We start from the raw sequence: 25,407 nt of genomic DNA, 5'->3' as shown, positions 1-25,407 counted from the left end.
TCAAGCCGCGTCAATATACAGTTCATATCATAAGAAAAGCTTTACGCGGAGAAGCGCTTCTCCACGGCCTTCCAGTTGATGACCTCCCAGATGGCCTTGAAGTACTCGGCCTTGCGGTTCTGGTATTGGAGGCTAGAAAATGATGTTAGCTTCTGGTAATCTTCACGGGTTAGGGCGGGTGCACTTACTAGTAGGCGTGCTCCCAGGCGTCAATACCCAGCAGGGGCTGGAACTGTCCGACAACGGGGTCCTGGTTCTGTGGAAGAGTTAGCAAATCCGAAGAATTTCTTCGCATGTTGGTGCATTCTTACAGCATAGGCCTTGATGCCAATGTGACCGGTCTGCTTGTCCTTGACGAGCCAAGCCCAGCCGCTACCCTGGATAGCAGCGAGGGTAGCATTCATCTTGTTCTGGAACTCCTCCAGGCTGCCGTAGGTGTCGTTGATGGCAGTCGACAGGGCACCGGACGGGGGCTCACCACCGCCAGCGCTCTTGGGAGCAAGGTTCTCCCAGAAGAGGGTGTGGTTCAGGTGACCACCACCGTGGAAGTTGATCAGGGGCTTGAGAGCGATCTGAGCGGCAATGTCGTTCTTGTGTTGGGCCTCCTGGAGCTGCTCAATGGCAGTGTTGTAGCTGTTGACGTAGGTCTGGTGGTGGTTCTTGTGGTGAAGCTCCATGATCTTGCCGGAGATGGAGGGCTCGAGAGCGCCATAGTCGTCTACAGGGAGTCAGTCCAGTCACTACAAGCTCTATATGACTCTGGAATCGCAGGGGAATGCATACAGGACAGGTCAGGGAGAGTGGCCTTGCCGCGGGCAAAAGTCAAGCCCGCCATGCCGGCAGTTCTGGGAGTAGCCGAAGCTCCGGCGCGCAGGGCCGTACGGGCAGAGGTGCGGACGAGGGAAGCAGCCATTGTGAGTGTTAATTAGAACAGAGCAAGATGCACTATTACAATAGACCCGGGGGTGTTTAGGGGATGAGAGGAGAGTTGCTGAAGAGAAAAAGGGAGAAGAAGGAAGAAGGAGAGATGAAGAAGTTCAACGTCATAACGGCTTGTTTCTTCGGAGGGCGCATTTCCCCGCGCCGAAGTTTCCCGGCATTTGGATCCACCATCTTTTAGCTTCATCCATCCATACTCAATCACAATCTCCGTCATGCTGCCGGGCTTTCTCTCGCCTTCATCGCCGTGAATCTCGATCCCTTCCTTTGTGCCGCCCTTCGCCCTCCAGCCCGGCCATGGAGTCCCCCTCATCCTCGCCCTACGCCGGCCAAAAACGCAAGATCGCCGACATGAGCTCCGATGAAGAGGAAGAAGAAGATTACCGCCCAACCATGGGCTTCCGCGGGTTTGCTCGTGCGTCGTCTCGCTCCGAGTCGCCTCCATCTCACGGCGGGCTGGGAAGCGCCCGTCGTAACCCCCGGAACAATACCGCGCAGCCAGCGATGAAAGGCGGCGGCAACAATGCTAACAAAGGAATGTCCGGAGGCAATTCCTTCGCCGCGCGCATGATGGCCAAGATGGGTTACGTCGAGGGACAGGGTTTGGGTTCATCCGGTCAAGGTATCGTCAACCCGATTGAAGCCCAGGCTCGTCCTACAGGTGCCGGTTTGGGTGCGGTTCGGGAGAAGACAAAACAAGCGCGGGAAGAGGAAAAGCGGGCAGCAGCTCTCCGGGGTGAATCCGTCGAGGACAGCTCTGATGAAGAGCGCAAGAGGCGACGGAAGAAGAAGGAGGAGCGCAAACGAGAGGGCTGGAGCGGGACAGGGACACCAGTGGCTCGCGCGAAGCCCCAGTTCCGGACTGCGCGCGAGATGGAAAAGGACATGGAGGGCTTGGAAGTTCCGAATGTGCTGAAGTCGTTGATTGATGCGACTGGGAAGGACCAAAAGGTTCTCACGTCTACAGCTGGTCTGATGACGCCGCAGACGTTCGTTACCCAAGGAGAAGGAGAAGCCTGGAAGATCGCGCAACGCGCTCGAAACGACCTAGAAGCGTTTGCGGACGAGTGGAAGGGTCTGACAGAGCGGAAGAAATACATCGAGCTAGAGGAGGCCCAAGTCGTGGAACAGCTAGATACAAATCAGCTCAAGGCCGACCAGCTGTCTGAGCTCGTCACAGCCATCGGACAGCTAGAGATCTTCCAGAAGGAAGACACTCGCGCGAAATTCGACGAAATCACCGACAAGCTGGAGTCCATGGAGATCAAGTACCGCAACGAAATTGATGAATACCGACTGCCAGAAATGGCCGTCGCAGCCCTCCATCCTCTTTTCCGTCAAGCGATGGAAGAATGGGAGCCCCTCAAGGACCCAACTTTCCTCGTATCCAACCTCCGTCGTCTCCAACCTCTGCTCCTCCGAAAAGCCAACACCGAACACACCCAGCGACAATCCACCTCCCCCTACGAGACCATGATCTACACTCTATGGCTACCCCGCGTGCGCTCCGCCCTCCTGAACGACTGGGACGTATACGAACCCGCCCCAGCAACCTCCCTCATCGTCGCCTGGAAAGAGCTCCTCCCCTCCTTCGTTTACACCAACGTCCTCGACCAACTCGTCGTCCCCAAGCTCACGAACGGCCTCAAAGACTGGAAACCCCGAAGCAGCAGTCGCCGCCACCACACCTCATCCACCAACAACTCCCGCTTACCCTGGTGGCTCTTCACCTGGCTCCAATACCTCGACGAGCGACACACCAACCCCAAGCAACCCACGGGCCTCCTCTCCGACGCGAAGCGCAAATTCCGCGTCGTCCTAGACAGCTGGGACCTCAACAAGGGTCTAATCAACGGCATCGAGCTCTGGCGCGACGCCCTCGGCTCCGAATTTGACACCTGTCTCCGCAACCACCTCCTCCCGCGCCTCGGCCGCCACCTCCGCGAAGACTTCGAAGTCAACCCACAAGACCAAGACCTCACAGCCCTGGAAAACGTTCTGAAATGGAAAGACTTCTTCAAACCAAACGTCATGGGTCTTCTCCTCGTCGCCGAATTCTTCCCCAAATGGCACAACATCCTCTACATCTGGCTCACCAACGACCCCAACTACGAAGAAGTCGCCGAATGGTTCACCTGGTGGCGCACCCAAATCCCTGCCGATATCAACGACCTCACCATCGTCGACGACGAATGGAACAAGGGTCTCCAAACTATGGACCTCGCCTCCCAACTCGGCGATCGTGCCGCTGCTGAACTTCCTCCTCCTTCATCTACCACCACCGCAACAACAACAAATCCCACAGACAAACCCACTGCTGCTGCGCCAACAACAACAGCAGAACAACCCCGCAAACCCAAAATCATCGAAGAAGTCGCGTTCAAAGATATTCTCGAATCATGGTGCATGGAACAAGGCCTCATTATGCTGCCGTTGCGTGAAGCGCATCCGCAAAACGGTCAGCCTTTGTTCCGCATCACGGCTAGTGCGACGGGTAAGGGCGGTGTTGTGGCGTTTGTGCAGGGGGATGTGGTCTGGGTGCAGAATAAGAAGGCGAAGGAGATTTGGGAGCCTATGGGGTTGGAGGATCAGTTGGTTGAGAAGGCGGAGGGGAGGTAGATTGATAGATTTGTTTTAGCATTGATCTGGTATATACTATTTTTTTCCAACCTCATTGGGTTGTGGGATGGATTATCTTTTCCTTATTATTATATTAGTTTCGTGGATTAGTTGTGATACCATACCATACTTACTACATACATTAACTATGAATCTTATGCTTCATGTTGGGGCAGATCAACTACTATGACTATACTCTTTTACTGGACTGTAACGTAACTTCCGGCCGCGCCGGCCACCCGCCCGCACCGGCCACCCATTTCTACATGCAACCACTCTTTCTATCAAAGGCAGTGAATTAGCAATGAGTAATACAATGATTCTAGGGCGGTGTACTAGGGGTGGCCGGCGCGGCCGGGAGTTACGTTAGAAGTCATATGTGATGCCGATGTATGTATGTTTATCGAGTAAGTTAGCATAGTTGATTCTGGCTACAATTATGCTCAATATGAAGTAAAGAAAAGTCTTGCTCATCAGACGTCATTCCTATTATATCTATCTGAAATATCAATGACATGAATATGTATAAGGTAAGTACCGTGCAGCTATATATACCGATAATGTACCTGATGTGGAATCAAGGTATCCCCAGAGAAATTTGAACCTGTGCCAGGCCGAACCCAGGACCCAAGTAGCCATGCCGTAACCCCGAGTGCAAAGCAATGAGAAAATCAAAACGCTAAATCGCTGAATCAAATGTTGTAAAAGACAAAGCCACCGTTCTATGACGTGGGGTTAAGAAGAATACTATGCACCGTTCTGTCCTTCTTCTTCTTCTTCTTCTTCTTCTTCTTCCGAATCATTCGTGTCGAGCCAGCCACGCGACATCTCGACGGCCTTGGACCACTGACGGTACATCTTCTTGCTCTGCACTGGGGAGGCATGGGGAAGGAAGGTCGTGCGGTTGGCCCGGTTCATGTCCTTGAGCTCGCTGAAATCCTTCCAGATGTTGACCGCGAAGCCAGCTGCGATGGCGGCTCCCAGCGCCGTCGTCTCGTGCATGGCCGGGCGTTCAACGGGGATTTGAATAATATCGGCTTGAGTCTAAGAGGGGGGCATTAGTCTCCGTTGATCAGGTGACAAGAATCATGTGAGTAACCTACCTGCATGCAGATATCGGAATTGCTCATACCGCCATCGACGGCCAATTCCGACAACTTGTGACCGCTGTCCATCTCCATGGCATCCAAGATGGCCTTGGTCTGGAAGCAGGCAGCTTCCATGGTGGCACGTGCAATGTGTCCACGCTGAGTGTGCTGAGTGATACCAACTGAATTAAAGTCAGTAAATATTTTCCTGACAAAGGACGGCGAAGAACGCGGGTGAACTTACAGATGGTTCCCTTGGCATCATCAATCCAGTAGGGTGCGAACAGACCACTGAAGGCCGTCACGAAGACACAGCCGCCACTGTCGGGGACGGTCGCAGCGACTTCACTGACTTTCCGGGAATCACGGAAGAAACCCATGTTGTTCATCAGGAAGGAAATACCACTTCCAGCAACAGCGACACTGCCCTCCAAGGCATACACAGGCTTGCGGTGCTTGCCCAACTGGAAGCCAACGGTGCCAAGCAAGCCATGCTTGGAGATAACAGGCTTCTCACCAACGTTGTACAGAAGGAAACAGCCCGTGCCATAAGTGTTCTTCGCAGATCCGGGCGTGAAGGCACAGTGACCGACCAAGGCAGCAGATTGATCTCCGAGACAGCTTGTGATGGGGATACCCTCAAGCGGGCCGTCTCTAACCCATCCGTAGCCCTCGGGGTCAGAGGAAGGAAGGATCTTGGGCAGTCTGATCTTGTTCTTATCGATTTCGAAAAACTTCAACAACTTATCATCGTAATCAAGCGTTTCGAGGTTCATGAACATGGTTCGTGATGCGTTTGTGACGTCAGTCACCAGCCGGCCGCCCTCCGGGCCACCGTTCAGGTTGTACAACAGCCAGGTGTCGATGGTACCAAAAGCCAGGCGGCCCTCATCATATGCCCTCTTCACCTCGGGGAGGTTGCGAAGCATCCACATGAGGGTGACGGAGGAAGGGTATGTCGACAGGGGAAGGCCGCAGATGTTTGATAGCTCATCCGCACCCTCCTTTGCCTTGAGTTCTCGAACCAGCCCAGTGGTTCTGGTATCTGGCCACGCGATTGCGTGGTGTAGAGGCTCGCCAGTCTCCCAATCCCAGCACACTGTTGTCTCACGTTGACTGGTAATACCAATAGCCTCGATGTCGTCCCGGGAGTGACCGAGTGCGAGGAAGGTCTTCATAGCTTCTTCAATGCAGGTGTATACGGAATCGACGAGTTCAAAGGGGTCTTGTTCGTGCCATCTAAAAAGTAGGAAACAGACATAAGCGTGATGAAAGACGGACCATGGTTGGAATGATGAGACTTACCCTGATTTCTCGTGGATTTGGCGGAATTCCATCTGGTACTTGGCCACAGGAACACCAGTGCAGTCGAAGATGATGAAACGGGAACTGGTGGTACCGGTGTCAATGGCACCGATAAAGCGATCCTTCATACTGCTTCCGTGACGGCTCTCATTGGGTTGTAACAGAGAGCGATTGCCATCGTGCGACCGGTAGGCGTGAATGTCCATGAAAGGCTGGGGTTCTTCCTGCTCGACGGCGGAGTCGAGGTCGGCCATATCGAAAGGATTCCTCATCTTGGAGGTGGTAATTGGTGGGGTTCTGGTCTTCTTGGTTGGGGGATTGAGAGGATCGGGGAGAGCGATAGAGTCAAAAGTGATGGTGGGTGATTTCTGCATTTGTGCGGTGGGAGGGGCTTTTGAGGCTCCGACTTCTGATTTCCTAAAGAGGGAGGATAGAAGTGACCAGGAAGGCAGAGCCTGAAAAAGGGAAGAACTGATTGGAGAAATCGTGGCGGTATTGAAATAGAAAGGAGGGAGGAAAACAGGATTACGTCCTTAGTCCGATACTTAAGGAAGAAACGGACGAGTGGGGGGCGGATAGTAGGAGTAGTAAGGCTGGAACTACGAAAATGAGGACGCCCGGTGGCGGCAGTTGCAGCAAGCCAGTAGTAGTGCAAGTAGTACAGATCCAAGAGTTGAGTGTGCAAGTATGAGGGCAGCGAGCAGCAAGAGAGCAAGGACCCAGCGCGACGGATGGTGACGTATGCGTGATAACCGATTGGGTGGAGAGGGATCCGAGAGATGAATCTGGAGAAACAAGAGGACGCGCCAGGTGTGGATAGACCGCTGAAAGGCTGGGGGAAGGTTAAGAGGAGGGACTGGAAGAGAGGAGAGTGTCCGCAGAGAGAGGGTATGAGGTCACAGAGAAGACTGGATAAGACCGGGTGTGGTTTATTGGGGTGTGGCGACGGGTAGAAGGGAAGGGAAGGAGAACAGAACGGAAGGGAATCAATCAAATCTGGCTCAAGAGATGTTGGAGGCAGGATGAGGGAGACTCTTTATCCAACTCGGTGGGACCTTTTTTCTTCTTGTTCACGTTGTCCTCGGGGTTGCTGATAATTTATTCCCTTTAAATTTCTATTTTATTTTTATTTTAATTCTTTGCGTGGTAGTCCCTCAATTTTTTCCCTTTTCAATCAAATTATTAAAAAATTGCCCCCCCAGATAGGATTTGGGTCATGCATAGCTTGTTCCGGGGAATCCCCTGGGTCTAGGTGGTATTCCTGCCGGAAAGTAAGGTCCAAGGTCGAGTCGAGTCCAATCCGACCTAGACTAAATCGCTAGTACGGTACCAGTACCTGCTGCTATCGACTGGACTAGCCCGGGGAAACACTAGAAAGAGGTAGTAGTCGAGCAGGAGAGAGAGGGGTGCAGTACACTCTCACTCAATACCAATACAGAGACAGACAGACAGAACAAGAGGGTCAGAAGAGCAGGTGCAATGGACTAGCGGCGAGTACCCAATCTGGCAATCTGCTGGATGCGCATCCCCGTTCGTCCATGGCGGAGAAGTGGGGGCGTGGGGGAAAAGGAAAAAGAGGAAAAGAGGGAAAAAAAAGAAAAAAGGGAAAAACGCAGCCAGCAATCAATGGGTAATCCCCTTCCTTTCCCACTAATCTTTGCCTTCCTTCCTCCCCTTCTGGGCCCTTCTCATCATTTTTTTTCTGATCAGACGACCACTGCCCGTCGTCAGCATTGACACCCGCCCCTCCCTCATGCCCCCCCGTTGGTCTTTTCTTGTCGAACACTTGTGAAGGTTCTCCGTTCCTCCCCCCTTACACGGATGGCAACCATGCCTTCTGGGTGATTTTAGGAAGGTTTACCCCTGGTCACTCGCCATTCTTATCTCTTTAGCTTATTCGGTGGGCTTCCATCGGCGTTACGGATTCTGGAGTAGATACTACTGAATACAGTAGTACCTGGCAGGTTGTGGATGGATTCAAATTTTTCCATTGAACCTTTTCTTTTCTTTTCCCTTTCTGATTCGTTCCTATCGTTGGTGTTGAGAGTTTCAATTTACTACAGTAGAGATTGAGATATATTGGTCGTAACTTATTTGAGGAACAATATGTAAATGCAATCATCTCCAGCTGTCACGACATCTCTCTCGACCCAAACGACCGGACATAATGCCGACAAGGTTTCACAGTTCACAGTTCACTCATTTCGTCTTTTTTTCTTTTCTTTCCTCAATTTTCTCTCATCGGCAAGGTATCCGACCCAGCAGACCGAGTAGGTAGTATTCCAGAGTTAGACAAGCGCTAAGAATAGTCGCTGGGCTCCCACATGACACTCATGGCGGACCCATAAAAATTCCATGGATTTCTGTTTCCAGGACAATCCCTCCACCCGCATTAGCTAGCGTCTGTGCCTAGAACCACCCGCGAACACGGAGCCATATGGAAGAGAACATCAGGATTCCATTGGGTCCAAAACAAGCAATTAAGGGCTGACTGTCCTGCTCAGATTGCGATGTGAAACATGGCAGATGCTGATATTCATCGTGATATTGATATTGGATCTTTCTATTGCTCTTATTCCCGATATCGCTGGTTTAATTGGTGTGATTAATGGTTTCGCGCCCAATCCCATGTTCAACTTTCACAAGTAAACAATCAATCGCGATTCTGATCTATCAATCCGATTCCTTGTTTGAATACCAAGAAAAAAAACCGCAGATGCCAGATCAATGCATCGTACATCGATACGTAAGCCTGCCCGACCTAACTAAACAACTGGACAATTCAGGATGCAGTGTACAGTTATGAGTGCCTGTATACCGACATCTCCCCTCGAAGATCTACAATCGGCATCCCTAGAACCCAATGGATCTCCGGTCCATCTGCCCCAGAGACCGTACTCCGTAGACCGTCTTCTCGTCTTGCGCCCCTTCAACCTCCGCTCCCCCTTGACAACAATCCCTGCCAAGGATCCGACTCAACAACCAGAACGGCGGGGTCGGCGCTGAATGGACAAATGTCGCGACTCGAGGGCGAAACGCGCAAGAAAAAAAAGAGGGGCTCTGCGGGTGAGTCTCCGACTCCGCTACTATGGGATTCTGCGCTTCTACCTTGACTAGATGGATTACTAGATTCCTGTCGATCGAGCACATGACAATGTCCATTTTTCTCCCGCTAGTCCCTTTTCAACGCGTTGTTCAAGCAATCGGCGATCTAGACCGGGGTCTTTCGACCCCTGGCTCCAATATTCTTTCCTTTTTTTTTACTGTTTTTCTTTCTGATCACTTGAACACCGAATGGATAATTCTCCTTTTCCTTTTCTTCACCTGTCGTTTTCGGATAGCCTGCTGTGCTGTTGCGCTGCTTGAGATCTTCAACCCATTCTGAGTAATAGTAGATAGTAGTCCCTTCACAGTCCACCCGTTTTCTTAAGCACGGGAGCACGCACATAAACTACCATACATACTAGTAGCGATCAAGTGACTACTATTCCATCCATCTCAATGGATGTGTTGTCCCCTGCCCTCCATTTGCAATCACATTTTACTTTGGCCTTCTAGACCGTCGGCTCCCCTGACTGGCGACCTTCTAGCGTGCCGCTGTACCATTCTCCATTAGGCAGAGAGACATGGGGGAGGCGACCTCGTTCGGCCCTGTGATTTACGGAGAAATTTTACAATCCGGATACTCGGTTCGGCTTGGCTGGGGGAGGAAGGGAAGCCTAGCAGCTGGGCTGGGGGGGGGGCCACGGGACCAATTCTCCCGGCTATCGTCCTGGCGTTCCGGCTAACTCCAATACTCTTCTTCTGCTCGGACCAGTCCAGACGCGCCAAAATATAGTAGGATTAATTATCCCAACCCCAGTACCACGATTTCGATCCATCGATGAATTCAAATCGCTTCAGACTTCCCTATCTCTCCCTGGAGAATCAAATGACAGTCCCAATCTGCGTCCATGGAATAGAAATCAATCATGCCGCCTGCCTACATTTCTCCGTCCGTATAGTGAACCGCCACGGCAGGGCCGCCCCCAAAATCTAACTCCCGGGTGGTGACGTCTTCGACCGGACTTGACCTTCCTAAGGGCCACCTCAATAAATCACACCCACCGACACAAACAGCTCCCAAGTAACGCAAAGCAAGCAAGCAAGCCAGCCAGCAAAAATCCCAAACCCGCCCGCCCATCATCAACTAGCCACGACATTGATCTGCCATCTATCCCTATTCAGGTATACGAAGCAACTGCCCCAGGAACCGTTGTGGTCCTCCCCAAATTGAGCGGAGAAGAAGATCAACAGGTTCAGCTTCCAATATGGTCATCTATGTAATCATTCGCCATTCGAGTATGACCTCACTAGACTATCAACCCCGAAAGCTCAATTGCCAAGGATCTATATCATCATCCCCCAATGATGCAAAGTTGATATGGGGAAAACCCATCATCCATGGACCGCAATCACATCAGCCACATCCGTTTTTATCGCCCTGGACCACGGGCTCGTCTCGCCCCAAAAGGGCGGGCCGACACATCCCTACCAATTCCCATCGAAGAAACATACCCTGTCCGCCGAAACAAAGGACCCCTAGCCAGATATTATTACCTACCCATATTTGCTACAAGATCCCCCCCGATTCAAGCATGTGTATGTATGCCTAAGGTGTACACATCCACACACAGCAAAGCAACAACCGGATCCAGACCCGCGGCGGCCGTCCACCACCACACATACACACACACACGCACATCGTCAACCCCGAAACCTGTTTCAATGCGGCACCTCCCCGTTCCGGTCGTCATTGTTGGCTCTTGATCTGCACAAGCAGCACACACACATCCGTATCCGCCATAGTAACCCAGTCCCAACTCTTCCTGCTACCTCCCCCCTAAACTGAACTACTTACTACGGTATACTACTTACCTATCGCAGAACAAACACACTCTATATCCCACGACTCGGATTCGTTCGGAACATCCGACACTGCAGAAAGCAAATGCCGTCCGTCCAACCCTGCATGCCACATTCCAGACCTGCCGTTCGTTCGTTCGTTGTTCGTTGGGCGCGCCCGCCCAACCCTTATCTTTCTTACCTTACTTTACCTGCATTTAGTCAAGCATACGGTATACCGTTGGTTTTATACATAGTTACCGCAGAAAGCCACCCGGAGTTCCGACTGAGCCTGGGCACTTCTCGTCTTACTTTCCTTTTCTGTTCGGGTCAGGTAGGTCGTTTTTTTGCCGGATTTGGATGGAATTTCTTCAACCCAATTCGACTTACATACGTACTACTGTCCTTTTTCAAATCTATCTACCCTTGCTGGCGGGGCCCCACTCCCTGCCTAATTTTATTCAATTCTATTTCACTTATTTTTTTTTTTTTTTTTCTTCTCGGCCGTATATGCAGCCTTTGCTACTTATAGTGCTTAGTACATACTGTAGATAGACACTATTTGGTAAGTAAGTGGACGCTGTCACCTGACTTCAACTGATACTATCTTTATATATAAATCTCCGGGGGGAGGTGTAATCTCTGGCTAGACCTTTAACCTATGCCAGCCAGTGGTGTTGTGGTATTGCCAGTTTAATTGTGCAGTATTTACAACTACTAGTAGTACGATTGAGTTGTTTCTCATAAAGGTGAATTATTCGATGACTTTGCAAGTGTGGTACTTATGAGCATTAGTACCAGTATGCTGGTCACTGCCTGAGGTCAAAAAAGCTCACAAACTGAGTGATAGCCAAGCCTTGAGCCCAAACACTCCTAATGCGTGCTTACTATCACCACTTTAGGTTGTAATTGATACCCCCAGCTGAATATGGCACAAACAAATGAAACTTCCAGCAGCTGCTGGCGTTGTTGATTTCGCATGTAATCTACAAGAAAACTTTCAACCCAAAATAAAACAACAGTAGTAGTAGTAGTATAAAACTACATCACATAAAAAACCCGACATGATTTCTACTGTATCACAACCATGCTTGCCACAGACAGCCTGGATGATTTTCTCCCCCCCATTCTCCGAATTGCCCTTTGTACTATATACTTTTCAGGGAATTAAAATAAACCAACACTTTGAGATATCAATTGATTTAATCCCTTACTCAGCATCCTCGAGCTCAGCGCGACGACGGGCCTCAAACTCCTCCTTCTCCTTCTTCTGCAGGAAGATCAGAGCGTTGATCTTGTCCTTGATGGTGTGCTCAGTGCTGAGGGTACCGGCGATCTGCTCACGGCCGATCAAGCTGGCAACAATGCTGGCACCGACGATGAAGGTGAGGACGAAGCGGTACATGCCGTACCAGGCGGGGGCGCGGCCGGCAGCAGCGGCGCGAGCGTCGTTGTAGTACAGGAAGGTGAAGGCAAGGAACTGAGAGATCAGGGCATACTCAACGGGGAGTAGCAGGGTAGGCCAGGCAACGGCAGGGGCGATAACACCGGCAGCGTAGCGCTTGTAGCCGTACTTGCCGCCGTAGCCGGCCCACTCGAGACCCCAGTGGATGGCACCGAGGAAGGAGAGGATCTGTTGTTGGGTGGTCTGATTAGCTGGGGTATTCTTGGGACAAGTGGGGTTTGCTGTCAGATTGAGGCTGGGTTACTTACAACAGCACCGTAGCCGACCTGGATGGGCTCGATCATGTGCAGCATCAACTCGGCGCTCTGGCCGGAGAAGATCAGACCATCACCGGCCAAAGCGGCGGTCTTGACCTCATAGGCGAGGGCAACGGTCTGCAGGGAAGTAGCAACGTAGGGGATGACACCGGCCATTCCGAGGTAGAGGGCCTCCTTGGGGACGGCCTCCAGGCTGAAGGTGTCCTTGATGACTTTCTATAGGTTGAGATATAGTCATTAGCGCATTGGACTCCAGAGGTATCGCCGACGAGACTTAGTTGCCCCGCAGAAGTAGTGATATCTGGGGAAGAATGGAAACACATACAGCCTCGGTCTTGATACCGGCCATCATGTCGGGCTCCTCGCCTTCCTGTGGATCTTTGATCAGCAATTGAATCAATTGTAGTACTCAATTCGCCTCATTCCCAGCTCACCTTAGCGGAGGTGGAGGCATAGCGGACAAGAGCGGTGGTGACGGGCTTGCGAGCAGCCAGAGCGAGGCTGGGGGAGGTGGTCGGGCGAGCGGGATAACGAGCGGAAGAGGTCAAGGGAGCCTTGAAGACATTGTTGGACAGGGCCGAGCGGGCGACCGAGGCGTTGGAGCTCGAGATAGCCCTGAGGACAGAGCGGGCAGCAGTGGTTCTGTACAGCATTGTCGTCTAGACAGCTGATTTTTTTTCCCGATATCCGCGGTTAGCAGGGTGGAGGGTGGAAGAGCTCGGAAGCAAGCAATTCTGGGGTATACACACCCAATTGAGCTGGTGGAAGAAGGAGAAAAAGGTGCAAGAGCGGAGATGAGGGTATTCACCCAGAAATTGGTCGAGATTGACTCGTGGGAGTGGAGATGTCAGGCCGGGGAAGCAATTCGATCCTGGAGACCACGAATGAATGAGGTGATATTATGCTGAGGTGCGGTCACGTCGTTCTCCGGCATACCGTAGACGCCAACACCGCAGGTGTCATAGACAATGCCTCAGGCATGACTGGTCCAAACCACCACGCGGGCTGACTCAGCCACGAGGGCTGCAGCCCTAGACAGCTAGTCTCGAAGTGGAAGGGGGTCCTCTCAGCTCAGGCCATGCCATGGCAGAAGCACCGACGTCACTCAGGGCCCGATTCTACTGTGAGACAAGTTGACTGAGACAGAGAGTCTCCGTAACTGCTCCGTACCGCGTCACGGCGTTTACTTACGCAGCGCTCTATCCACCCTCTTCTTCCCCCTATTAGTGATTAGTTTCTTCCCTTCGTATTATTATCGTCGGCCCAGCACATGCCTTCTCAGGTACACTCGCCTATCTAGAGACAAGTCTCGTCCTCCACTCTTTCACAATTGGGTTACTGGGCCAAGCCTGATACCCAACCTTCGACTACTTACTATTCCCCCTCCTTTCCCTTACACTCTTCCGTCTACCTGAACTGCCGCGGGAATACGTCAGCTAGCCCTTCCACGTTCCTCTTTCGTTTTCTCCGCACTTGATTCACTATCTATACTTAGCCCATTGCTTGCACTTGCCGCCCGCAATTTGTATCGCGTGCATACTGTGCCAACCTTCTGCATGGCTCTTTTCTCTATTATCTGCGAGTGCAACTAGAACTCGCGCATCATTGAAAGGTCTTTTCCATTCTATTCATTTGTTTGCTCGATCGCCCTTCATTTCCCCACCCATCTGTGATTATCATATCGATGTCATGCTGACCCTGCGCTTCATTAAATTAGGCTGGCCTAAACGATCAGTTACGAATAATTCTATTATCCCCTACGGTCTCCACGCAGAAGCCCCCGGCCCGGGTTACGGCCGCATCCCGCAACCATGTTGGAGGGTCTTGTCGCCAACTTGCTCAACCGCACGCTGGGCATGTACATCAAGAACTTTGATGGAAGACAGTTAAATATCGGAATCTGGTCTGGCGATGTGAAGCTCCATAACTTGGAGCTCCGACGGGAGGCTCTCGATCAATTACGTCTGCCGCTCAACGTTGTAGAGGGACATGTCGGAGAGCTCACCTTGTCGATCCCCTGGTCGAATCTACGAGGGAAGCCAGTCAAGGTTGACATTGAAGATGTGTTTCTGCTTGCGGCTCCCAAGGAAGATCAGGACTACGACCCGGAGGAGGAAGAGCGGCGGGCGCATCACCTGAAGATGGAAAAGATTGAGAGCGCGGAAATGCTTAAGGAACGCAACACAGAGGGCATGAGCCAGGAAGAGCAGCGTCGGAACCAAAGTTTCACCCAAAGCCTGGTAACGGCCGTTGTCGACAACCTCCAGATATCCATCAAAAACGTGCATTTTCGCTACGAGGACTCGATTTCTTCGCCTGACCACCCCTTCGCCCTCGGTGTGACACTGAAGGAGCTCAGTGCCGTCAGCACCGACTCCGAGTGGAATCCCACTTTCATCCAGTCGACCTCCGGTACGACCCATAAACTGGCAATCCTCGGCGCCCTCGCAATCTACTGGAACACAGATGCAAATCTTCTGGGTACAGGTCGAGGTTCCGACATAGGCGCAGAAGCACAGGGAATTGGCCATGCGGAGTTGATCGAGAAGCTAAGGTCGGGCATTGATAGCGAAGAAAATGTTCAGTTCATGCTTCGGCCGGTTAGCGGACGTGCTGGTCTAGAGATGGACAAGTCAGGAGGACATGATAGGGCGGCGATCAAAGCGAGGTTGCTCTTTGATGAACTCAGTTTCGTCCTTGACGACCACCAGTATCGTGATGCGCTGATGCTTGTCGACCTCTTTCACTATTTCATCCGTCACCAGGAATACAGAAAGTTCCAGCCAAAGTGCAGACCAAAGGAGGATCCCCGCGCTTGGCTGAGGTTTGCTGGGGAGGCTGTACTTAGCAAGATCCATGAACGAAATAGGCGCTGGACCTGGGACTACATCAAGGAACGACGAGATGACCGCATCGCGTACATTGACTTGTTCAAGAAGAAAAAGCGCGAAGAAACCTTGACAGCCGCAGACGCCGAAAACTACGAACGCCTGCAAAGAAAGCTCAGCTACGAAGACATCCGTTTTTGGAGATCGCTGGCGAGGAATCAATTAAGAAAGGAGAATGTCGGTGTCAAGAAGCCTGCGCAGCAGCAGTCCTGGTCAGAATGGTTCTGGGGCAGCAAGAAGGAGTCGTCCGAGGAGACTACCATGACCGAAGAACAGCGGCAGGAACTATACAATGCTATTGACTGGGATGAGAAAAAGGCAATTGCCGACAGTGTCGATGTCCCAAGAGACTGGGTGAAGCTGCAGGTTAATGCAGGTCTTAGAGCTGGAAGCTTTACATTGAAACGTGACCCGCACGGGAAGGCGAACGAAATTATGCAGTTCGTGTTCGACAACTTCAGAGCCAAAGCCTTGCAGCGTCCTGATTCCTTCTTCATCGACCTCAACCTCGGTGGCTTGCGAGTGTATGATGGAACAACAGAAGGAAGTCTTTTCCCCCAGATTGTCAAGGTCAAGGATTCACTACCAGAACCGAAGAACCGTCTGTCCCAAGCTTCTGACAGCCAGCTGGAGCATGATGCTGGCGATGATGCTTCTGACTACAGGGATGGACTGTTCCACTTAGAACTCGAGAAGAACCCTCTCGAAAGTGACGCCGATTCAGTGGTGAAGGTCAAAATGAAGAGTATTGAAGTCATTTACAACCCGAGGTTCATCGTTGAGGTTGTCAAATTCTTCGAACCGCCCGAGAGACATATGGAATCTATCGGGGCCCTTCTGGACACAGCAGGTGCCACCGTGGAAGGCATCCGACAGCAAACCCGAGCGGGCTTGGAGTTTGCTCTGGAGGAGCACAAGAAGGTTGATGCGCAATTCGATATTCATGCGCCTCTGATTATTGTTCCTGAAAGTATCACCCAAGAGAGCTCCCTCTGTTTGATCCTCGACGCTGGTCATATCAGTGTCAATAGCGAGCTTGTCGATCGGCAGACAATGAGAGACCTTCAATCGAAGCAGAAACGGCAGTACGAGGAAGGGGACTATAAGGAGCTCGAGCACCTTCTGTACGACAGATTTCTTATCAAGTTGGACTCGACGCAAGTCCTCATTGGACCCGGCATCGAGACCACCAAGGCGCAATTAACCACGGATGTCCAGACTCGAAACCTGCACATCATCGATCGCATCAATGTTGATTTCGTCCTAGAAATGTGTATTGTGCCAAAGGTCACTGAGCTCACCAGAACTCGCATTTCCGGTCACCTTCCAGAACTGCATGCTTCAGTGTCCGATGCCAAGTATAAAGGTCTCATGAAACTGATCGACATTGCGATCCCCAGCTTCGATGATGGTAGCGCGCCGAGCAACACCGCCAATAAGACGAAAGAAACCACCGTACCTGGCAACAGGGCGAGATCTTCCTCGTTCCAGCCGTCTATACTGAGGGAGCTTCCCAATGTTGACGAAGACTCTGATGATGAGTCTGATGATGAACAGAGGAAGAGCGTTGACAAGCCAACCAACATACATCGTCGAGACTTCGAATTCAAATTCACAGTCGGTCGTCTTCGTGGCTCATTATCTCGCTCCGATCCGAAGGATCCGCTGCGCGACCAGTTGTTGGTTGAGCTGGTTGCCGAAGGATTTGCGCTGGACTACTATATGCGGCCATTTGACATGGTTGCAGAAGTTGTTTTGAAATCTTTGAGCGTCGATGATTACATTGAGGAAAATCCCGTCCCAGAATTCAAGAGGATTTTGTCCTCTAAGGGCTTCGATGCCGATGAAGAAAAAGACCTTTTCCATCTAAAGTTCGTTCGAGTTAAACCGGAGTCTCCTGTTTTCCAGTCGACATACGAAGGTGTAGCGATGAACCTTGATATATCAGTCTCCACCATCAACCTTGTTGTTACTAGGAAAACGCTCTTGACACTGCTTGACTTTGTTCTGTTGACATTCACGAACCCGGAACAGCCGAACAACCAGATTACTCAGTCAAATGAAACGAACCAGGACATTAGCACTGTTCAGGAGCAGCCGCAACAAAGCGGAAAAATCCGCATCAAAGCCGACTTGAAGAGTATAGCTCTCATTCTCAACAATGATGGTGTTAGACTGGCTACTCTGAGTCTCAACACAGCCGACGTGGGCATTTCGCTCGTAGACAAAACCATGCTCATACAGTCTCGCATCGGCAGCTTGACTTTGATCGACGATGTCAACACGGGAGCTTCAGAAAACTCTGATCTTCGCAGGCTTTTGACCATCGAAGGCGAAAATTTTGCGGATTTCAAATATGAAACTTTTGATCCTGAGAGTACAACTTACCCGGGGTATGATTCAGAAGTCTTCCTCCGATCCGGCTCAATGAAAATCAACTTCTTAGAAGAGCCTTATCGCAAGATAATCAATTTCCTGGTCAAGTTCGGCAAGATGCAGGCTATTTTCAACGCAGCCCGGCAAGCTGCAGCCAACCAGGCCAATCAGCTGCAAGAAAATGCCTCCAGAATGCGTTTTGATGTCGTGATAATGACTCCAATCCTGGTCTTCCCAGGCGCCATAAGGGAAGATCTTCCCCATGATACAGTGACTGCTCACCTGGGTGAGATCTACGCTAAGAATACCTTTGTCCCTCTCGATGAGAATGATAAAGATGGCCCTGCTGTTAATCTCATCTCCTCCGGAATCCGCAACATCCGTTTGACTTCAAAGTTTCACTATGACGAAGGTACCGCAGAGGAGCTGGAAATGATCCAGAAAGTCAACCTGGAATTTAGCATCTGCTATCTCGAGCACCAGCAAGACAATCCCAGACCGGACATGGAGGTTGAGGGGTCTCTGTCCCCCATCAATCTTAGGATATCACAGAAACAGCTCAAATTCCTGCTGGGTCTGTCCAAGAGGGTTCCCAACGCATTTGCGACTGATACTGAGCAACAAGAACTAGAAGCCATGGAGTCGCTTCCATCATCCGTTACAGACCCCACTAGAGAAGCCGAATCTAGGGCAGTCCAGACTAGGCAAGCTCAAGAAACAACGGCACCAGGAGCAAGCCCTAACGACGAGACGTGGGTCCGGCTTGATATGATCTTCAAGGTGGATAGTGTTGGATTAGAGCTCATTCTTGCGAATGACGATGCGCCAGTCGGTTGCTTGGAAGATGCTAGCCTATCCAAATTCTCACTCAATGACACGCGTGTCAAGTTGCGCATGTTGACCGATGGCTCCCTGGAGTCTGAGCTTCTCATTCACTCACTCTCTATTCGCGATAGTCGCAATAAAGATACAAACAAATTCAGAAAGATCATGTCGCTGATCAATAACGACGTCAAGCAACAGTTTATGGCCAGCGTTTCCATGGCTCCAGGTCCGAACAATCATCTCATTGCGATGCTGACCATCGACAGCCCGCGAATAATTCTTGCCCTGGACTACTTGTCAGCTCTGCAGTCCTTTGCCAATTCAGCTTTCGCAACAGAGGAGCCAGTTGTTGTTGAAGAAGACGGCGATGAGTCACCCGACGAGTCGGAGCCAAGGACTAGCACTGCTGATAGCATTGAAGAGTCTACAATAACACAATCAAGCGGAGGCGCTGCGCCTGCCGCTGACCGTCAGATGACTGTGTCTTTCCGAGTCAACCTTGTCGATGCTCAAGTAATAACTATCGCAAACCCGGCCATTACGCATACCGAGGCCATCGTTCTTGGAACGAAGCAGCTGCTATTCTCACACCAAAATGTCTCTACACTACAGATAAGCAAAATAGGGATGTTTCTGTGCCGCATGGACAAGTTCGAAACAAGCAGGCTTCGAATTCTGGATGACTTTACCCTGGAAGTATCCGTCGATAGTCGCCCACAGGAAAAGGGTTCCTCCTTAACCTCAATAAATGTCCATATCGAACCGTTGGTTCTGCGTCTCTCTCTTCGCGATATTCTGATGGCGATACAAATTGTCAACAAGGCATCTGAGATGAGAGCTCAAGGCACACAGGCTGTTGAACATGAAGAACCGAAAAAGCTATCGGATGTCAAGAGCACAAGACCGATATCTTCTAGGAGACGATCCAGCGGCAGACAGACCTCGGCAGCAATGGTCTCGAGGAATGAACGACACTCTAGTGCCACAGCCGAGAACTCGGGCGGAGAGCTCGTTTCGCAACGCTCTGCCGTGCTGAAGCGGGAGGAGTTGAATGCTCAAATTGATGGTATCAGGGTAATTCTTATTGGAGACCTTCACGATCTTCCACTGCTCGACTGGAGTGTCAAGAAGTTCAACGTTGATATTCGAGACTGGTCGTCAACACTTCATGCCGATACCAATTTCGAGACATTTGTCAATGTGTATAACTTCTCCAAATCAGCTTGGGAACCCCTTATTGAGCCCTGGCAGCTAGGGTTCCACGTTGCGAAGGAAACTGCCCCTGAGATCCTTTCCATAGATGCCTACTCTCATAAGACGATGGAGCTTACAGTTACTTCGGCAACTATTGCCCTGGCATCAAAGTCTTTCCAGTTCCTATCGACGGATGAAGATGTTCTCTCTAAGCCAAGAGGTGCTGATGCGCCCTACCGAATTCGCAATTACACTGGCTTCGATCTGCATGTTTGGGCCGATGTCAGCGCTGACGAAGAGGGGCCGGCTGCTAAACTGGCTGATGGCGAAGAATACCCTTGGCGATTCGAGGATTCTACTGCTATGCGTGAGACGCTTGCGCCAGAAGGCCATGCTGGACTGGTTGGAGTTAAGCTTGAAGGAAGTGGTTTCGACAGCGTGAGCCGCATTCCCGTTGTTCGTGAGGGCGAGATCCTGTATGGTCTAAAGCCTAAGAAGGACGGCATTCTTCACCAACTGCTTGTGGAGGTCAAGCTGGGTCCCGACAATGTCAAGTATATCACCTTCCGCTCGCCACTGGTTGTTGAGAACAGCACACAAATACCTGTAGAATTGGGCGTGTTCAACCCTAACGATGGCCATCTTCTGAAAATTGAGAAGATCCTTCCTGGTGATTCGCGACCTGCGCCTGTTGGGGCAGCGTATATGCACTCCCTTGTTATTCGCCCTGATCAGGGCTTTGGCTATGACTGGTCCCGTGAACAATTGCATTGGAGAGAGCTCTTGCGTCGGCCAACGCGGACAATAAAGTGTCTTAGTGAAGGCGGACAACAAGCTCCTCCATTCTATTTCCAACTGCATGCTTCATACAACGCCCGAGATAAGTTGACAGGCATTTATCCTTACATGCGTCTCCGGATCTTTGCTCCAGTTGAGATTCAGAACCTTCTGCCTTACGACTTCAAATACCGCATCTATGACAAGAACACCAAGAAGGATTGGACGAACTTCCTGCGCAAAGGTGGTGTGAGCCCTGTCCATGTCGTTGAGCTATCTCATTTGCTACTCCTCAGCGTCGACTTAGAGGACACTGTCTTCAGGCAGAGCGACTTTGCAATCATCAATGGCAACTCTCAGGACTACAGAAGAGAGCACGTGCTTTCATTGAAAGACGATCGAGGCATTCAACTTCGACTGAAGCTCCATTACTTCAATGTGCCTGACAGCGGTGGAGCTTTCAAGATTTCTGTCTACAGTCCGTATCTCATCTTGAACAAGACCGGACTTCCTATGGAAATTCAAAGCAAGGCCTTTTTGCAGTCAGCGCGGTCAGCGGCTGGACAGGGCCTGATGGCTGATTCGAGGCATGGTGGGCGGTCGCTTCCCTACATGTACTCCTACCACACGGATGACCAGAAGAATCGTTCCATGTTGAGAATTGGTGAATCTGCTTGGAGCAAGCCTCAGAGTTTTGAAGCTATTGGGAGCACATTCGAGGTCGTTCTTCCTGACAAGCATGGTAGATCTGAGATCCATTCAGGTGTGTCTGTCGCCGAGGGCGACGGAAAATACAAATTGACGAAGGTCGTGACCATTGCACCACGCTTCATTCTGAAGAACAAGCTAAACGAGGACATCCTGGTCCGGGAGCCTGGCTCGTCAAATGTCCTACAAATCAAGAGTGGCGAATTGACACCCCTACACTTCTTACGCCAAGTTGTGGACAAGCAGTTGTGCCTCTGCTTCCCAGGGGTAAACAATCAATGGTCATCGCCCTTCAACATTGCCGATATTGGAACCGTACATGTCAAGCTTGCCAAAGCTAATCAACGCCAGAGACTCATCAAGGTTGATATTATCATGGAGGGTGCAACTCTCTTCATCCATTTCAGTTTTGAGCCCCGCAACTGGCCCTTCTCGATGCGAAACGAGAGTGACATGGAATTCATCTTCTTCCAGGCTGTGAGTATACTTTGTCCGCCTCAAAACATGCATTGCTAACGCGACCGTAGAACCCGAATCTTGAAGACGACGAGGAAGACAGGTCCAATGGCTGGCGACCTATTCGCTACCGCCTTCCTCCTCGCAGCATCATGCCCTATGCCTGGGATTATCCAGCCACCAAGAACAAGTCCCTTGTCTTAACATGCAAAGGCAAGGAAAGGCACATCAAGCTTGCTGAGATTGGAAACTTGATACCGATGAGAATTCCCCCAACCCAGTATGGAGAGACTCAGAAGATCATTGATATCAACATTGTTGCCAATGGTCCAACCCAGACTTTGGTCTTGTCGAACTTCAAGGCATCGAAGAGTATTTACAAGCAAAAGGGACAAGCCTCGCAGAGCAGCTTGAGCACTGGCTTCGAAGTGAAAGAGCTTGATTCGGATGTCAACTTCAAAGCCCAGCTCCGTCTTGGAGGCATTGGCATCTCCTTGATCAATCAAAATTTAAGGGAGCTGCTCTATCTGACATTCCGCGACATTGAAATCAAATTCAGAGAATCAAGAGTTTACCAGACTCTGAACACCACAATCAAGTGGATTCAAATCGACAATCAGCTGTACGGAGGCATCTTTCCCATTCTGCTGTATCCCAGTGTGGTTCCAAAGACTGGAAAGGAGATGGAAGCACATCCAATCTTCCATGCTATGGCTACCCGCGTCAAGGACGACTCTTATGGTGTTCTCTATATCAAATATGCCACAGTGCTTCTGCAGCAGATGACACTGGAGCTTGATGAAGATTTCATTGCCGCAATGCTCGACTTTGTTAAGGTGCCTGGTGCGTCATGGTCTGAGCCGCACGAAGGAAAACTCTGCGATGAGGACTTGAACATTCCAGAGCCGCAGAATGAAGGTGCCGCTCAGGACGTGTACTTTGAACTTCTTCATCTGCAACCTATGCAGATCGATATCTCTTTCATGCGTACTGAACGTGTGAATGCAGAAGATGCTCTGCAACCGTCCAACCCGCTGATGTTCTTCGTTCACGTCATGACAATGTCAATGGGCAATGTTAACGACGCTCCGGTACGTCTGAATGCATTGATGCTGGAGAATGCGCGTGTCTCCTTGGGAGTGCTTGTCGGCAACATCCAGAGACACTTCACGCAAGAGTTCCTTCGCCAAGTGCATGTGGTCCTTGGCTCTGCGGATTTCTTGGGCAACCCTGTTGGGTTGTTCAACACCGTCAGCTCTGGTGTGGCGGATATTTTCTACGAGCCATACCAGGGTCTTGTCATGACTGATAGGCCTCAGGAGCTGGGTTATGGTATCGCAAAGGGTGCTACAAGCTTTGTGAAGAAATCAGTCTTTGGATTTTCTGACAGTATGGCCAAGCTTACTGGAAGTATGTCCAAGGGTTTGGCTGCTGCTACATTGGATAAAGAATTCCAAGATCAGCGGCGGATGTCCAAGTCTCGGAACCGGCCCAAGCACGCATTATATGGCATCACAGCAGGTGGTAATGCATTTGCAACCAGTCTAGCAAGTGGCATCGGAGGACTTGCCCGTCATCCACTCCAGGGTGCTGAAAAGGAGGGTATTCAAGGATTCTTCAAGGGTGTTGGAAAGGGCGTTTTAGGTTTGGCGACGAAGCCTGCGATAGGAGCCTTTGACCTTGCCTCAAGTGAGTCTATAATTACACTTTCGAAGCAAACCAGGCACTGACCCAAACTAGATCTAGCTGAGGGCGTGCGAAACACGACCACTGTGTTTGATGCCGAGGGACTCGACCGTGTTCGTCTCACTCGCTTTATCGCCACCGATGGTATCGTGCGGCCCTACTCTCAGCGCGAAGCGTTAGGACAATTCTGGCTCAAGACGGCCGACGATGGAAAGTACTTCAACGAGGACTATATCGCACACCTGGAACTTCCGGGACGGGACATGCTGGTCATGTTGACTTACGATCGGATTATCCTCGTGCGCACCAAGAAGCTGCGCACCGAGTGGGACATGCGGTTGACCGACATCCAAACTATTTCCAAGGAGCGTACGGGTATGAGCATCACTCTCAAGGGTGGTGCGAATGGCCCCTTCATCCCGGTCCAAGATGAGAGCTCCAGAAATTGGCTGTACCGGCAGATAGCAATTGGTGAGAGCACATACGGCCCAGCAACTGCTACGTAATAATGCTAACGCCCATTCAGCCGTCAACGCCTTCAACGAGAAATACAATTCTCGCGGCTAAATAAAACACATTTCCTGTTTCTCTTAACGATGTTATGTCGGCTGATGGTTGGGTAAAATTTCCTACAAGGGTTGATTCAAAGTCCGATATGACATGAAATGGATGGTGGAAGGCAGAGGTTGTAATGATAACGCATTGCTATTATTCATCTTTTGGTCTCTTTCCCATGTTACAGCAGATTAAGCGAGAACCGTATTATTCGCGCAGTCTATCTTTTTTTCATTTCTAATGATGTTTGTTACTGTACATACATGCATTTACCTGATCCGCTACGCTGTGATCAGTTCCTTATGTTAATTTTCTAATCGATTTTATTCATCTGCAAGATACAGCACTGTTGACTGCATTAGCAAGAATATGAAACCGCTCGCTTTCCACAACATGACGACAGACATAGATAGCACAGAAACACAGAACCAACCCCTAGCCGAATTACGCCCATATCCAGCCCATACTTATCATAATAACCACTTCAATTCAATTCAATCAATCAATCAATCAAGATGCCCCCCCAACTCAACATCCTGACACGGCAAAACCGGCCAACTCCTTCCCCCCGCATCATCCAACAACGTAACCGTGACCTTTCCCCGACTATCATTCAACTCCTCCACATTCCCATACCAAGACGGATTCAATTGGTAGATCTGCTTCACCAGTTCCCTGATATTGTATCCGTCCGGAGAATCGAACGTCCACCATGCCAGATGGATGGGTTTCACGTCGGTGATTTTGGCCCCGCTGGTCTTGGAGTATTTCGTCAGCCCCTTGAAGAAAGTTATCATGTCGTCGCGGGTCGCGGCTGCCACGAGCCAGCGGTGCCAGTCCCCCGCGGAGTTGGATTTGTTGGTTTGGATGAGGTGGGCGTAGTAGGGGCTTTGGTAGTGGTTGTGGTTGGGAGAGGTGGGGTAGGGGTCCATGATGATGTGATGTGATGTTTTTCCTTTCTTTTCTTGATTCTTCCTTGGATGAGGGTTGGGGGGAGTTGAAGGGTGATAGTAGTAGGTTATTTAGAGAGAGCTTGTATAGTAGTAGCTTCACGTTGGGGTTTGGGCTTGGAGTATGCTTGAGTATAGTAGTAGTAGTATTTGGAAGGGATATAACTCTTAGCAGGGGAGGGTGTCAGGTACTTGAGTTATATATCTCGTTTCTAGGGTGCATATGTACCTTGGGAAGAACCATACTATTTTTTTTTCTATAAACGAATGGCATTGCAGTGATTAGTAGGCTTCAATGTCTTTGGCTTGTGATAGTTCGTCACTGAATGATGTATTATGATAGATTTGCGTCAAGTTCCGAGGGATGATTGTCCGGTGAGTCGACCTGAGCCCGAATCCGGTTGGCGTTCGAGATATTGAATGTGGGATAATTGG

At 50.6% G+C, this 25,407-nt stretch overlaps 6 protein-coding genes across 6 annotated transcripts; 2 read left to right on the top strand and 4 right to left on the bottom strand.

The window, feature by feature from the left end:
- Positions 1-7: 7 nt before the first annotated feature.
- sod2 (superoxide dismutase sodB) lies at positions 8-957 on the bottom strand. The gene is made up of 4 exons (XM_025620444.1): positions 784-957; positions 312-718; positions 189-256; positions 8-132 (listed from the first exon to the last, which is right to left on the bottom strand). Exons 1-4 carry the CDS (start codon positions 911-913, stop codon positions 42-44), a joined length of 696 nt encoding a protein of 231 aa, XP_025480141.1. The 5' UTR covers positions 914-957; the 3' UTR covers positions 8-41.
- Positions 958-1,150: 193 nt separating this feature from the next.
- On the top strand, positions 1,151-3,676 carry BO87DRAFT_376532 (putative G-patch domain protein (TFIP11)). Its single transcript, XM_025623320.1, has one exon. It carries the CDS (start codon positions 1,237-1,239, stop codon positions 3,556-3,558), a length of 2,322 nt encoding a protein of 773 aa, XP_025480140.1. The 5' UTR covers positions 1,151-1,236; the 3' UTR covers positions 3,559-3,676.
- Positions 3,677-4,305: 629 nt separating this feature from the next.
- BO87DRAFT_307860 (glycerol kinase) lies at positions 4,306-6,325 on the bottom strand (the record flags this gene model as incomplete). Its single annotated transcript, XM_025619411.1, has 4 exons — positions 4,306-4,602; positions 4,662-4,828; positions 4,891-5,885; positions 5,952-6,325. 4 exons carry the CDS (start codon positions 6,323-6,325, stop codon positions 4,306-4,308), a joined length of 1,833 nt encoding a protein of 610 aa, XP_025480139.1.
- A 5,331-nt stretch (positions 6,326-11,656) lies between these two features.
- On the bottom strand, positions 11,657-13,439 carry BO87DRAFT_376526 (DUF3429 domain-containing protein). The gene is made up of 5 exons (XM_025623319.1): positions 13,307-13,439; positions 12,992-13,224; positions 12,883-12,927; positions 12,549-12,773; positions 11,657-12,468 (listed from the first exon to the last, which is right to left on the bottom strand). The coding sequence occupies exons 2-5, from the start codon at positions 13,208-13,210 to the stop codon at positions 12,046-12,048; spliced, it is 912 nt and encodes a 303-aa protein (XP_025480138.1). The 5' UTR covers positions 13,211-13,224; positions 13,307-13,439; the 3' UTR covers positions 11,657-12,045.
- Positions 13,440-14,118: 679 nt separating this feature from the next.
- BO87DRAFT_53036 (membrane morphogenesis protein VPS13) lies at positions 14,119-24,365 on the top strand. Its single transcript, XM_025629359.1, has 5 exons — positions 14,119-14,169; positions 14,275-21,802; positions 21,853-23,470; positions 23,522-23,938; positions 23,994-24,365. The coding sequence occupies exons 2-5, from the start codon at positions 14,369-14,371 to the stop codon at positions 24,032-24,034; spliced, it is 9,510 nt and encodes a 3,169-aa protein (XP_025480137.1). The 5' UTR covers positions 14,119-14,169; positions 14,275-14,368; the 3' UTR covers positions 24,035-24,365.
- A 163-nt stretch (positions 24,366-24,528) lies between these two features.
- BO87DRAFT_386625 (uncharacterized protein) lies at positions 24,529-24,954 on the bottom strand (the record flags this gene model as incomplete). Its single annotated transcript, XM_025624769.1, has 1 exon — positions 24,529-24,954. The coding sequence occupies one exon, from the start codon at positions 24,952-24,954 to the stop codon at positions 24,529-24,531; it is 426 nt and encodes a 141-aa protein (XP_025480136.1).
- Between the last annotated feature and the right edge of the window lie 453 nt (positions 24,955-25,407).

This window comes from Aspergillus neoniger (assembly GCF_003184625.1).
Source record: "Aspergillus neoniger CBS 115656 unplaced genomic scaffold BO87scaffold_15, whole genome shotgun sequence".
Classification (NCBI taxonomy): Eukaryota; Fungi; Ascomycota; class Eurotiomycetes; order Eurotiales; family Aspergillaceae; genus Aspergillus; species Aspergillus neoniger.
This window is presented reverse-complemented; position numbering and strand designations above follow the sequence as displayed.